The sequence below is a fragment of the Delphinapterus leucas genome, chromosome 2, assembly GCF_059928025.1.
Source record: "Delphinapterus leucas isolate spDelLeu-1000000601 "Yukka" chromosome 2, BTC_Dleu_Yukka2, whole genome shotgun sequence".
Lineage (NCBI taxonomy): Eukaryota > Metazoa > Chordata > Mammalia > Artiodactyla > Monodontidae > Delphinapterus > Delphinapterus leucas.
The window spans coordinates 114,811,091-114,825,263 of record NC_143130.1 but is presented as its reverse complement, the minus strand read 5'-3'; the positions used below and the strand labels follow the sequence as shown (position 1 = coordinate 114,825,263).

Here is a 14,173-nt window from a genome sequence, read left to right as displayed (position 1 = left end):
CAAAGACACTACTCATGGAGACATTTAGAATTTAACAAATGACAAAAATCCATACACTAAATTAACAAATATTTTATGGTGGAGGTTTAGGCCTCAGGGAGCACCTGAATACCATTACCACTGTGATGATATTCTGTACTCCTTTTTCAGAACTTAGAAATGATCTGAGTAAAACAGGTAACCATTACAAGATCAGCTCTGGTGATAGGTTTTAGGTTGCTGCTTATTGATGCAGATATATATTGGGCAGAGGCTTAAGAACTAAGAAGCTCTAGTTAAGATATAAATTTGCTCTACCTTTCAAACCTAAGAAGAAGGACATAGAAAAAATAGAGCCCTTGTCTTTGTTCACAAAGACTCCAGTATACTGTAGTTCAGAATTTATTTTTTGGATATATCAGCAGGGCAACAAACTACCTGTTAATGAGGTGTAATAGCCATGCCACCAACTTATTTGTACTATTTAATCAAAATAATTTTTCTAGAGGCTTTTAGTTAGTTCTTAATTATATGAAAGAAAAATCATATTAGAGGATTATGTGTAATTATGTTGACTTGAATTATCTTTGTTACCTTCCTTTCTAGAGTGATGTAAGGGAGAAACAGAAAACTCTTGTGGAACAGCTCCTATCTTTGTTGAACAGCTCCCCAGGGCCTCCTACTCGCAAACTCCTTGCTAAGAATCTAGCCATTCTTTATAGTATTGGAGATACATTCTCTGTTTATGAGACAATCGATAAATGTAATGAACTTATTCGAAGCAAAGATGATTCTCCAAGTTATCTTCCCACCAAACTGTAAGTTATGTTAAAACTGAACATAAAAGAGTTCTTCTTTGTTGTATCATTTTTATAAAGAACCCAAACTTTGCTCTACAGTAGAAATTAACACAGCATTGTTTATCATCTGTACTTCAGTAAAATAAGTCTTTAAAAAAAAGAACCCCTGGACTTCTCTGGTGACGCAGTGGTTAAGGATCCACCTGCCAGTGCAGGGGACATGGGTTCAATCCCTGGTCCTGGAAGATCCCACATGCCGCGGAGCAACTAAGCCCATGCACCACAACTACTGAGCCCACACGCCACAGCTACTGAAGCCTGCGTGCTCTAGGGCCCCCGTGCCACAACTGCTGAGCCTGCATGCTGCAACTACTGAAGCCTGCACGCCTAGAGCCCGTGCTCTACAATAAGAGAAGCCACCTCAGTGAGAAGCCCACGGACTGCAAACAGGGTAGCCCCTGCTTGCCACAACTAGAGAAAGCCCATGCGCAGCAACGAAGACCCAATGCAGTCAAATAAAAATATATATATTAAAAAAAAAAAAAAAGAACCCAAACTACTTGATAATTATTAGGAAACTGAATACAAATTGTTTTACCCATTTTTTAAAGAATCTAACTTTCAGAAAGATCTAACATTTTCCCATGGACTGAGAAACAGTTCTTTTAAAAAATGCTTTAGGGCTTCCCTAGTGGCGCAGTGGTCGGGAGTCCGCCTGCAGGGGACGCGGGTTCGTGCCCTGGTCTGGGAGGATCCCACATGCCGCGGAGCGGCTGGGCCCGTGGGCCATGGCTGCTGGGCCTGCGCGTCCAGAGCCTGTGCTCTGCAACGGGAGAGGACACGGCAGTGAGAGGCCCGCGTACAGAAAAAAAAAAAAAGAAAAAAAAATGCTTTAGACATTTGAAGCTTAGATTTTGGGATCAAAACTGTCTGATAAAAATTTTAGCAGTTGAGGGACTTCCCTGGTGGTCCAGTGGTTAAGACTCCATGCTGCCAATGCAGGCGGCCTGGGTTCGATCTCTGGTCAGGGAGCCAGATCCCTCACACTGCAACGAAGATCCCACGTGCTAAAACTAAGACCCGGTGCAGCCAAATAAATAAATATATAAAAATAAATAAAATTTATTTTTAGCAGTTGAATGTTTAAGGCACAAGTATTTTAAATTCTTCACGTTTGGTATGTTCTTTTAGTTTATTAATGCTTAGTAGTGAAAATTAATAGTAAATATATAGGAAAATACTCTTCTAAGATCCTAAAAGAACAACTGAGTTTCTTTCTCCGTAGGACTCAGTTCATTTTATCACCTGTTTTTTAGAGAAGGCAATTTGCCATGTATGGTTGCATAGTACTAATGTTATAGAAATTTTTGTTTATTTAATTTTTAGCTTATAGTAGAATGTATTTTCCCATAAAGTTTTCAGACTTGATGAGAACATTGTTCTTTATCTTTAAGACCATCTTTGATTATCTGATATATGAAGCTCAGTTCTATTAAAAATTATTTTGTAAAAAATTTGAGGGGATGGAATCTTTGGGCTGAGATTTAGATTAGTTGAAGATATATCTTTTTTAAATTCTTGTATTGAAAATGTAATTATTTGATACTCACCTAAGTGTCATTCCCTAGGATTTAACAGTGGAATAGATTCTGGGAAATTTTATCCTTTAAAAGGTAAAATTAAGTAGTCATCTTTACATGTGCTAAGATCCTTTTATTCCTGTTTTTTCATTCATGACTAATTTCTAATTTAAATGTCGTTCCAGCGCCGCTGTGGTGTGTTTGGGTTCCTTGTATAAGAAGTTGGGTAGAATACTGGGTAACACCTTTACTGATACAGTGGGCAATATTCTTAAAGCTATGAAGAGTGCAGAGGTAAATACAGACTTTATGGTTTCTTGAGTCAATAAAAGAGCTTTACCTATGACAAGCATACATAGTATGTATGTAAATATATCCATAAATGACATTTCTAGGTAGTGCACATATGTACTTTGTATATTGAATCTTTATTAGAAAAGCAATAGTGCAATAAATTTTTGTGTATTCAGATAAATTCAAATGGGCACAAACTAAGGTGTTTCTCTGGCAGACCCATCCCTGCTCCCTCTTCTTGCATCACCTTTTCCATCTGATACTACTTACTAGTGCCAGAGCAAGTGCTTGTCACCAAGGATCCAGATACGTAGTTGGTAACTACCATATACCTGATGGATGGATTAGTATTGTACCAGCATCAGAAGGGTGTAAGGAATAAAATCAGGGTAGGAAAGAGTGTGGAGGACATAAGCATGACTAGGGTCAGGATAACCTTTCAGTGGCCAGGATATATATTGTCAGCCTTAGCCTCATTGATTTGTTGGCATCATTTACCATTGTGAAACACCCTTTGTTTTTGTAACTGTCTCTTTATTGGACTTCCAAGATATACTGTAATTTCTTGCCCACTATAGTTTAACAAGTTTTGAAATTAAAGCATTTGTATGTTTGTATATCAAAAATTTTAAGTCTGTGGTACCTTATATTTAAGGATAACTTAGCACCTTTAAATATAAAAAAATCACACCAGTACCTGTTCTTACCTTGCTTGGAAAAAGTCTAGAAAACAGCCCTGAAACAATTTATAAAAATGCTGACCTGTCACACACATTTCTTTTTAACTGTATCAAGATAAAACATGGGAAAATTCAAATGTAAAATCTGCCAAATTTGGGCTTCCTTGGTGGAGCAGTGGTTGAGAGTCCACCTGCCGATGCAGGGGACACAGGTTCGTGCCCCGGTCCGGGAGGATCCCACGTGCCGCGGAGCGGCTGGGCCCGTGAGCCATGGCCGCTGAGCCTGTGAGTCCAGAGCCTGTGCTCCGCAACGGGAGAGGCCACAACAGTGAGAGGCCCACGTACCGCAAAAATAAATAAATAAAATAAATAATAAAATCTGCCAAATTTCAAGAAGAATGTAACTGATTCAAGAATTTTAAGGAGAAGTGAAGTCCATAACATAAAACTGGTGAGAGAATCAACTCAGCAGATCACTTCTGAGCATCAATAGTTTACACAAAGATTGAAGAAGATAATTTAGGAGGAGAGATTTTTTTTTGTAGTTTTTATAAGAGTTTATTACCATTTTATAACATAAAAAACTTTGCACAATATGTTTGAAAAATCTGAGAAAATTCAGATATTTTAAGATGGATAGAAGTTGAGATAATTTATCAGTGGCAGGTCTTTTAGTGGTGAAAGGAAAAGGAAATCTTTCTGCTCTGAAGGCACCCTGATGCTGAAGGTGAACAGATTTACAAAATGATACTGAGCACCATAAATGGTAACATGTGGACACAGGTATAGGCTATACATTAATTCTTTATTTATGTAAGAGAAAGCTCATGATGAAGACAAAGAAATGGAAGGCATTGTGGGTTTTAACATATATAGAATTAGAATATATAAAAACAGCAACATAAAGCATATGAGAGGGTATATGGAATTGTACTGTTTTAAGGGTCTTGCCACTATGAAGTGGTAAATAGTAGGTTTAATTAGAATGTAACCTATTAGGGATGTGTAGCATGATGGCTACAATAATCACTAGAATAGTTATAACAGGGGCTTCCCTGGTGGCGCAGTGGTTGAGAGTCCACCTGCCGATGCAGGGGACACGGGTTTGTGCCCCGGCTGGGAGGATCCCACGTGCCGCGGAGCAGCTGGGCCCGTGAGCCATGGCCACTGAGCCTGCGCGTCCGGAGCCTGTGCTCTGCGGCGGGAGAGGCCACAGCAGTGAGAGGCCCGCGTACCACAAAAAAAAAAAAAAAAAAAGGTTATAACAATGTAAATATTTATACACCCCTCAGAGCATCTAAATTATAAAGCAAATATTGGCAGACCTAAAGAGAGAAATACACAGCAGTACAGTCATAGTGGGGACTGCAGTTATCCCCCCTTTCATCAATGGACAGATCACCCAGACAGAAATCAACATGCAAACCTTGGAGTGAACTACACATTAGACCAGTGGGACCTAATGGACGTAACCTGATCATTCCACCCCACAGCAGCAAAACATACTTCTTCTAGGGCACAGAGCATTCACCAGGGTAGATCACATATTAGGTCCCAAACAAGTCTGGGCAAGTTTAAGAAGACTGAAATCGCATGAAGTATCTTTCCCACCCGCAATGATATGAAACTAGGTGCCAGTAATGGCAGGAAGGCTGGAAAATTCTCAGTTATGTTGAGATTAACAGCAAACCACGAGGAGAGACCGTTAACATCCATAAATCTGGTTTTATTTAAAAGGATGTGTCTGTAAGATCTTTTATTTACTGAGGTATCGCCACTTTAAACTTTTTTTCTCTTAACTCCATTGATTAAGCTATACTTTTTAGGCCTCATGATTAACAGAGGATTACTCTATAGGTTTCAGAAAATTTTAAGTTAGGGACTTCCTGGTGGCACAGTGGATAAAATTCCATGCTCCCAATGCAGGGGGCCTGGATTCGATCCCTGGTCAGGGAACTAGATCCCACATGCATGCTGCAACTAAGAGTTCGCAGGTCACAACTAAGGAGCCTGCCTGCCACAGCGAAGACCTGGTGCAACCAAATAAATTAATATTTTTTTAAAAAAAGAAAATTTAAAGTTATTGCTAAGTACTTTATTGCTCCTCCACTTTTACCTTTATGATTTAGTTGATACCACAACGTTTTGGAGATGTCAAAAGGGATTTCCATCTTTGATACACACCAGTAGTGATAAATAGCATTTGAAATTGGCGTAAAAGAAAGTTAAGAAGTTTCCCGTTAGGACTCATTTTGTTAATGTCTACCTATAATTACTATCATGCTCCTTTGAACAAAAATAAATTAATAACATTACTATGAAAATGATACTTGATCTTTCTCCAAATTTAACTTACCTATAGTGGCCTTAACTTCCTGAGACATAGAAAGCATTTGGAACATTTAGTAAAACATCATAATATAAGCAGCTACTATTTCTTGAGTGTTTACTAAGTCCAGGCACTGTGGTGAATGATTTCCCCACAGGGGCTTGTTTACTTCTCACACTGGCACAGTGGGGTTCATCTTATCCTCGTTTCATTTTTTCATTTCTTTTTTTTGGCCACGCTGTGCAGTATGTGAGATCTTGGTTCCCCGATCAGGCATCAAACTCATGCCCCCTTCAGTGGGAGCACAGAGTCTTAGCCACTGGACCGCTGGGGAGGTCCCTTATCCTCATTTTATAGATGAAGAAATAAGTAAGAACAACTTAAAGTCACACAGCTACTAAGGTTCAGAGCCAAGATTCAAACCCAGGTCTTTTAAAATGTAAACCCAGACTTTTAACCTCTGAGTTAAAATACTTGAACCAATAAATGGTAAAATATCAATAGCTATGAACTCAACTGAGCATTTACTGTGTGTCAGGCACTGTTCTAAGCACTTCACATGTAGTAACTCATTTGATCCTCACAACAATCATTTAACTTTTATCTTTAAGCTAAAGAAACAGATTTGCCCAAGGACATATAGCTAGTAGGTGGCAGACCATGCACTCTTACCATGTTACCTCATTTATAGCAACCATTTATTGAGTGCTTGACAACATGCAAGTCTTATGCCTGGTGCTTCCCATATAATTTCATTTAATCTGCACATCAACCCTATAAAATTCATATTATGTTGAAGTGTAATATATACAAGTAACACTTTTAAAATAGTAAACACTAAGAAATAGCAATTATTCATGTGTCTTGATGTCAGAATAGGTTGGTTAGTGTGTACAAAAATCTGAGTATTTCTCAGATAAATTTCAATGCTTAATACTGTTCTTCACAGCGAATTTTTTTTCCTGTTCTTTAAATTTTTTCCTCTTTGATAGTCACAAGGTCGATATGAGATCATGCTGAGTCTGCAAAACATATTGAGTGGACTGGGAGCTGCTGCTACACCTTGCCACAGGGATGTTTATAAAGCTGCTAGATCCTGCTTAACAGATAGATCCATGGCCGTTCGTTGTGCTGCTGCAAAGGTAAAATAGTCTAATGAGTAGAATTTCTAAAAATTAATATAAAGACAACTAAATCAGTTTATTCCAGTGAAAACACTAGAAACAGCTACATGATCTTAGAGCTGCAACCTTGGTATTCAGATAGGACTATCTCATTTTAACATATGAGGAGACTGAGGCCCTGAGAATTATATGAATTTCCCAGGGTTCTTAAAGTGGTTAGCAGCACATTGTTGGAAGTGGGGAGTTCAAGTTACCAGACTCTAAGTATTCCTTCCATTCCACTGTGCTTCCTCTCTATAATTGTGTAAAATTTACATGTACGGTTTATGTTGTTTGAAAATGATTTGGTTTTGTTTTTATCATGCTTTCTTAACATAGTTGGTTAGATAGTAAAGTGTTTATGTTGGAATTATTCTCACAATTGCTTATAGCCAACAGATAGGTTCTACAGACATTTTTCATAGCCCACTGAATTAGAAATGGGTCTTTCTCCTACCCTTTGTGGACACGTTGCTTTGTATAGTATAATTTTTATGACTTTTTAGTAGTATTCACTTGTTGTCCCTACAATCATTATTTAGAGACTTTGGATTTGTGTATTATTTTTGCTAGATCTTGATAGGTTCTGCAACTTATGTAGATCTGAACCTGACATTTATATTTTGTTTTTCATTAATTTCTTTTTTTCCCGATTGAACAGTGTCTCCTTGAACTTCAGAATGAGGCCGTCTTTATGTGGAGTACAGACCTGGACAGTGTGGCCACACTATGTTTTAAATCCTTTGAAGGCTCCAATTATGATGTGCGGATTTCAGTTTCAAAGCTACTAGGCACAGTGTTGGCCAAAGCTATAATTTCTAAACATCCAGGAGCAGGTAAATTCATGTAATTATTTTCATAATGTCTTCCATAATTTTTTCCCAGTTGATTTAAACAAACATATGTAGCATTACTGCTACCCATTATTACTTTTGAAAAGAGGCAGAATATCATATAAATTTTAGTTTGGAAACATGTCTATAAGTCCTAAGATTTCATTTTAAAACAATTCAGTGAAAGTTTGAGGAAAAAATTAAAAGAACTCTTAAATAAATGTGCTTTATTCAGTCATTGTCTTCCTCTACACCATGGCTTTTTTTTTTTTTTTAAGTGAATTGTGGAGTGTTGTCCAATAAGAGATATGATCTAATCCTCGAGAATTTGTTTTTTAAGCAGCGTGCATCTGATTACATACATTTGGCCTGCCATCTTCTAGATGGTGTAAGGGAGCAATGACGTAAATAATTCCAAACAGCAGATACTTGAAGTTTACTGTATTTGCACAATTTGTGTTTGTGTTTATTCCCTATTTATACACTCCTAGGCAGTGAGCAAGGATGGAGTATTTTTGAAAACAAAAGGGTTTGCCTGAGTTTAATCTACAGTGTATATAAAACATCGGTGAATAATTAAAAACTTGCTTTATTATTCTGTCTCCAAAGAATAACAGCCTCACGCTAATGAAAATGTGATTGTTCTGTAGAGCATTGCTCCTCAATATCTGCAAGCCGAGAGTACGAGCATCACCTGGGAGCTCTTAAGAAGTGCAGAAACCCAGGTGCCACCTAACTTACTAAATCAAATTCTCATTTTAACAAGATTCCCAGATACTTTGTATGCACATTAAAGTTTTAGAATCATTGCTCTAGAACTTGTTTATTGTGACATTAAGAAGTGTTCTGGTTTCTTCTAAGCCAGTGTTTCTCAACCAGAGCTGAGAGAGGACAGTGGGTACAGCATATCAGAATCACCCAGGAAGCATTAGCAACTATATAGTCCCTTCATTCTCCAGTTGAGACCCACAAGTTTAAAATTCATAATAAATTTTTTTTTTAGGTTTTGGTTCTTCTAATCTTGTAATTCAGAGTTGTTCAGGGCATTTAAAAGGTTAAATCTTAAGCCATCTAAGAGATCGAAATTAGAAGAAGACATGTTTAATCAAACCCTCTTGAAAATGTGAATTGCTCATTTCCATAAATGTATCATTAGCACTAGTACACAGTTGCAGTAAAAACAAGCAAAATACAGAATTGCCTAACAAATGTGAATAATATTTAAATGTATATCCTCCTAGAGTAGCACTAAACTAATAACAGCATTTTTGCAATCAGACTAAGCAAAGTGAAGAACCAGCTTCACCCACACTAAAAAATCTTTGGCCTAATCTTTTGTTAGGAATTCTGTCATCTTGCATCTGTAAGTTCTAGGCTTGTGTTATAATTAAGTTACTTTCATACAACTAAAAAGTGATCTAGATGTCATAGTAGATTTTTTTAAAGTAGGAGACTAATAGTTAGCAACACAGTGCTTAATAATTTGGAAAAGAAATACAATGGAGGTTTGTACAGTCAGCCACAATATTCGAAGATTATGAGGTACAGAACTGAAATGATTTTCCTAGTAAAATCAGCAGACTTCTAATAAATGGTATATTTTACCAAGGCATTTAAAAAGCAGGGATTGAGTATGACATTTTCCTAACATTGGCATAAGTTGCCAAGGATTTATGGAATCCTTTAAAGTTACTTCTTGACCATGAACCTCAAGCCGTACTATATGTCCCTCGTCCATTCACTGTCCCACTTTCCTAATTGACTGTTTTATACCTTTATCTTCTCCCATGTTACTTTCATTTGACGGCCTATCTTCCATAGGCTTCCCTACTAAATCTACCACCTTCCAGCATCTATACCCATATACTCTGACTTCTCCACTGTTACTAAGATGAATTATCTCGTCTTCTATTAAAGCCATACGTTCAATATGTATTAGAGCTCATCCTCTCACCTGCTCGAGGACATAGCTCTAGGAAGTCTCCCCTCTCCTACATCAACTTTTCCTTCTCTTGGATTATTCCCTATAAAAACATGTGCTTTTCCCCATCTCATCTCATGGGGTCGGGGCAAGGAAAGTCTGAGGATGAACCTGGAGCGTCTTGTGCCAGAAAATGAGGAGCTTCCACTGGCCAGCTTTCTGAAGAAAAGCTGGTCAAATCCAGCATAGTATTAAAATTAATAATGATAGAAATGGATTATAACCTGTTAAAGAAAAAAGGAGGGCTTCCCTGGTGGCGCAGTGGTTAAGAATCCGCCTGCCAATGCAGGGGACCCGGGTTCGAGCCCTGGTCCGGGAAGATCCCACATGCCGTGGAGCAACTAAGCCCGTGCACTACAACTACTGAGCCTGCGCTCTAGAGCCCACAAGCCACAACTACTGAGCCCACGCACCTAGAGCCCGTGTTCCACAACAAGAGAAGCTACCGCAATGAGAAGCCCACGCACCACAAGGAAGAGTAAGCTCCCGCTCACCACAACTAGAGAAAGCCCACACGCAGCAATGAAGACCCAACGCAGCCAAAAATAAATAAATAAATTTATTTTTAAAAAAAAGTATCACCACAGAGGTGGCATAGTGATTACAAATGGAAAAATATTTTACAGTGGACAAGACTGGAAGACACCTTATTCAGGTGTTCAAAGATAATATCGCTAATGTAGGGACAGATTGACACCAAGCCTGACATTTCTTTTTGATGTTATGCATTAAGAAGACTTACAGTATTACTTAATGTAGTTCTCTTGAGGAAAAACTCAAATTGAGGGCTTTTCTATAACTACAACTAGCCATATATGTACTCTTCAAAAATGAGAAAGTGATAAGGAAGACATGGAGTCTAGGTGAAGGGTACATACGAGTTTATTTTACTTAGTCCTTTGTTATGTTTATTGTTGTCTCTCCTTTTTAGAATTTATGATCCGCAAGAGCATGGATTTTGTACTATTCACTTATGTTCCTCTTCCACGTGCCAATATAGATTTTTATCTGTTTCATCTTCAGGCTGAGGAGTATATTTTTTGTTCATGACTTGGATTAACAGAAGTTTATTTTTCCACTATTTATGACTTAAGTCAATAATGAGGATCAGAGCTTGTGACCAACATTTTTCAGAAGAATGAAAGGGCGAAAACGGGTTCTTTTTTTAAAGGAGATGTTATTCCCTAGATATTCACAGGGAGAAACTCAGCTATGTCAAACTGAAGACAAATTTAAAACATTCTGCTTAACTGAGCTCTTAATTATTGCAGCCTAAGGGTTGACTGGGCAGTTTTAGTAATATTTAGCTTTGCTTTCTTCAGAGACTGAGGATGTAACAAAAGTTGTACTTGCAGTTGAGAATTTTTAGAAAACAGGCCATGGTGGTTACTTTATGTAAGTTTCATTAAGAGTTGTAGAGCATTTAGAAAGATAAAATTGTGATTTTGGCCTTTTTAGTATTTCAAAAGAATTTTCAAAGTTTTGTATAGCATTCTCACTCATGGAGAACTAGGGCCGTTTATTTATGTTTTCCCTTGTTTAACTTGAGGACAAGAGAGCAGTAGGTCATAATCTCAAAGTGGCATGGACTCTAAGATGTCATTGACATGATACATCAGAGTCCATTATGATTTGACCTCTGAACCGTCGTGTGACTTTATGTTTTAGTGTGCGTAATGTCCTGTAAATTTTGCCTTTTGTTTGGATTTTTAGTTTATTTTTGTTTCTGTTAACATACTGTTCAAGATCATGCAAACCAAGATCATGCATTAAAATTTAGTCTGTAAAATAGAATCACATGTTTTGTTTTGTTCTTTGTTATAGCAGCCTCACGTCAAAGCGTTCGCAGAGTATCTCTGGAGGAAGTTCTGGAATTACTAGGAACAGGGTTTCTACGTGGGAGTTCAGGATTTCTTCGAGCCAGTGGAGATATGCTGAAAGGAACCAGTTCAGTCAGTAGGGATGTCCGAGTTGGAGTTACTCAGGTTAGAATCACAAATCAGTATCTAAATGTAATTCTCACTGGCCTATAGTGAAAGTTTTAGTATCTGACTCCAGGTGGAAGTGATACTGTACAAGGTCATCACTTATGGTCTCATGTTTATAAATAGATGGGGTGAGGCCAAGACGCTTTATAAAAAACTAGATTACAAGAGAACCTTATTTATACAAAGCCAACTAAATAGGCTATTACCCACAATGTGTTTTCAGTTTGTAATGATGGGAGACTATTGTTTATTTCCTTTGAAACATAAACAACATTTTTTTGTTTGTTTCTAGGCCTTGGGCTTCCATGTGTCTTGCGGTTTAACATGTTTTCCATTGTGTTTGTGTGTGCTTATACAGTTCTGATTTAAGCTTTTAGGTACATAATATTTGGCATGGGCAATATTATATTTCTGTTTTATATGGTTTCTACTTCAAAATAAAGATTACAGCATGTAATCTACCTAAGTGCTTAAATTCTTGGTCCTAAACAAAACTTAAAAAGCTAAACCTTGGGAAGAGGGTCTTAGAATAAGGCAATATAGAGGTCTTTGCATTCTTTCCTTGAACTATCTTGTTTTCTAAATGCCATTATGGTTCAAAGCAAACATGTTTTTTTTTAAATTCACATATATATCCTCTTTATTTTATACTGTATGATATTAGATTTCATGAAAATATAAGACATCCCAGTATAATTGTAAACTGTGTATTTTAAGAAAACAGATTACATAAGAAAACTACTGTCTGTATCGCTGGAGCAAGCCAAACCATTAACATTCATGAAAATAAAGAGCAGTGATTCGTCAACCATAAACTTTCTTTTCTGGTTTCTAGAACTGAATTCCCTTAGAGTTATGGTATTAGACCATAGTTCATTCTTACACTGTGTTCATATGTTTGATTTGGGTTTTCTTGTTCAGAATGTTAAAGACCTTAGGGACTTCCCTGGTGGTCCAGTGGTTAAGACTCCGGGCTTCCACTGTAGGGGGCATGGGTTCGATCTCTGTTTGGGGAACTAAGATCCCACATGCTGCTCAGCGTGTGGCCAAAAAATTGAAGGAAAAAAAAACCAACACAGAATGTTAAAGAGTTTGAATGCTTTGTTTGGAGAAGTCACAGGCACATTTTACTTATTAGCTAGCTATGCTGGCTATCCTGAAACTTTGTAGTCTGACCAAAATGAAGCAGGCAGCATAAATGAAACCTCAGTTGAAAGACTGCATACTTCAATTTTGGCTTAACAAACAGAAAAACAGTACTACATTTATATAACTAAGGTGGCTATATAAATGAGGAAAGACTAAAAAGAAATGTTAATAAATTCTGCATATTTCATGGAAGTGAAAACATTAATATAGAATTGAAATTATTTCATTTTGAAGATAAAACTCTTTTCTTTTTTAGGCTTACGTGGTGTTTGTTTCAACACTAGGAGGAGCATGGCTAGAGAAAAATTTTGCTGCCTTTCTTTCTCATACCCTAAGCCTGGTTTCACAGTCACACCCTAAGGCCACCCAAACTCAGATTGACGCTGTCTGCAGTCGCCGTTGTGTTTCATTTATCCTTCGAGCTACTGTTGGAGGCCTTCTTGGAGAAAAGGCTCAAATTGCTGCTGCCAAGGATATTTGCCAGGCTATCTGGAAGTTAAAGAAAGTTATGGGTATGGATCTTCTAAGAGAGTCTGTTTTAACAGTGCTAAAGGGATTGTCCTTTTGGAAAAGCTGGACTGGTATATAATTATATTAATACCCAAAAAACACTTTTATAATACAGGTCAGTTGTTTCAGAGTAAAGCAGTCTATATATAGATGAGACATAAATTATCTACCTTGATAAGAACTATTTTATATATATGTACTGATCTTAAAGGCTGGTGGATAGTAGTTCCTCAGAATTCATAATTTTCCTATAGAAGTTAAGATACATTGTCTTTGAAACAATTAGTTCATCTCAGTTCTTGTACTGTCCTAAGTCTACTCTGCTTATCTTGAGTATTGATAAAATTGGAGTTCTCCCTTTCAGTGCCACTTGCTAAAAGAGTAATAAGGCATCTCTGATCAGGTTGCTTGAACTAAATTGGTTATATTAGTTTAATTCTTTCTCTATAGATGCAAGTCCCCATTTTAGTATTTTAGTTACTGTGTCAAGGGTTTCACATATATCAAGCGGAGGTATTAATTTTTACCTTCATATGTTTCTGCTCCTAGTACCTACCCTCTGTAATAAATTTTAATAAAACAGTGATGTCTAGTTAATTCTTATACTTCTATCAGATGCTGTAATGAGTGACGGTAATCTGGAAACCCGGCTTGGCTCCGCAGATGTAGCAGCCAGCCAGCATATGTTGGTATGTGCTTTACAAGAACTTGGAAATCTCATACACAGTCTCGGCACCACAGCTGCACCTTTGCTACAGGATTCAAGTGCAGGTATCTGTTGTTTGTGACTAGTATGAATACTTTGTTTTTACTTTTACTTTAGACAACTTTTCTCCAAGGAAGAAAAGCTCCCTCATATAGCTCATTTATTATAGATTCCACTATAG

At 37.3% G+C, this 14,173-nt stretch overlaps 2 protein-coding genes across 6 annotated transcripts in view; one reads left to right on the top strand and one right to left on the bottom strand.

The window, feature by feature from the left end:
* Positions 1 to 14,173, top strand: part of HEATR5A (HEAT repeat containing 5A) — a 112,078-nt gene that overhangs the window by 21,124 nt on the left and 76,781 nt on the right. For 3 of the 5 annotated variants that reach the window (XM_089907561.1, XM_089907559.1, XM_022553555.3), the window contains 7 exons: positions 586 to 797; positions 2,545 to 2,653; positions 6,655 to 6,804; positions 7,487 to 7,661; positions 11,464 to 11,624; positions 13,033 to 13,288; positions 13,902 to 14,057. In XM_089907561.1, coding sequence (XP_089763687.1) covers positions 586 to 797; positions 2,545 to 2,653; positions 6,655 to 6,804; positions 7,487 to 7,661; positions 11,464 to 11,624; positions 13,033 to 13,288; positions 13,902 to 14,057 — 1,219 coding nt within the window. Of the gene's footprint in view, positions 1 to 585; positions 798 to 2,544; positions 2,654 to 6,654; positions 6,805 to 7,486; positions 7,662 to 11,463; positions 11,625 to 13,032; positions 13,289 to 13,901; positions 14,058 to 14,173 lie in introns of those variants that run through there. The other 2 variants (XM_089907560.1, XM_089907562.1) reach the window with 2 other exon arrangements.
* LOC111164158 (uncharacterized) overlaps positions 6,878 to 14,173 on the bottom strand; it is a 134,277-nt gene continuing 126,981 nt past the window's right edge. The window contains exon 12 of the mRNA XM_089906261.1: positions 6,878 to 14,173. This exon is cut by the window's right edge and continues 53,163 nt beyond it. The gene's annotated coding sequence lies outside the window, so the exon portion shown is untranslated.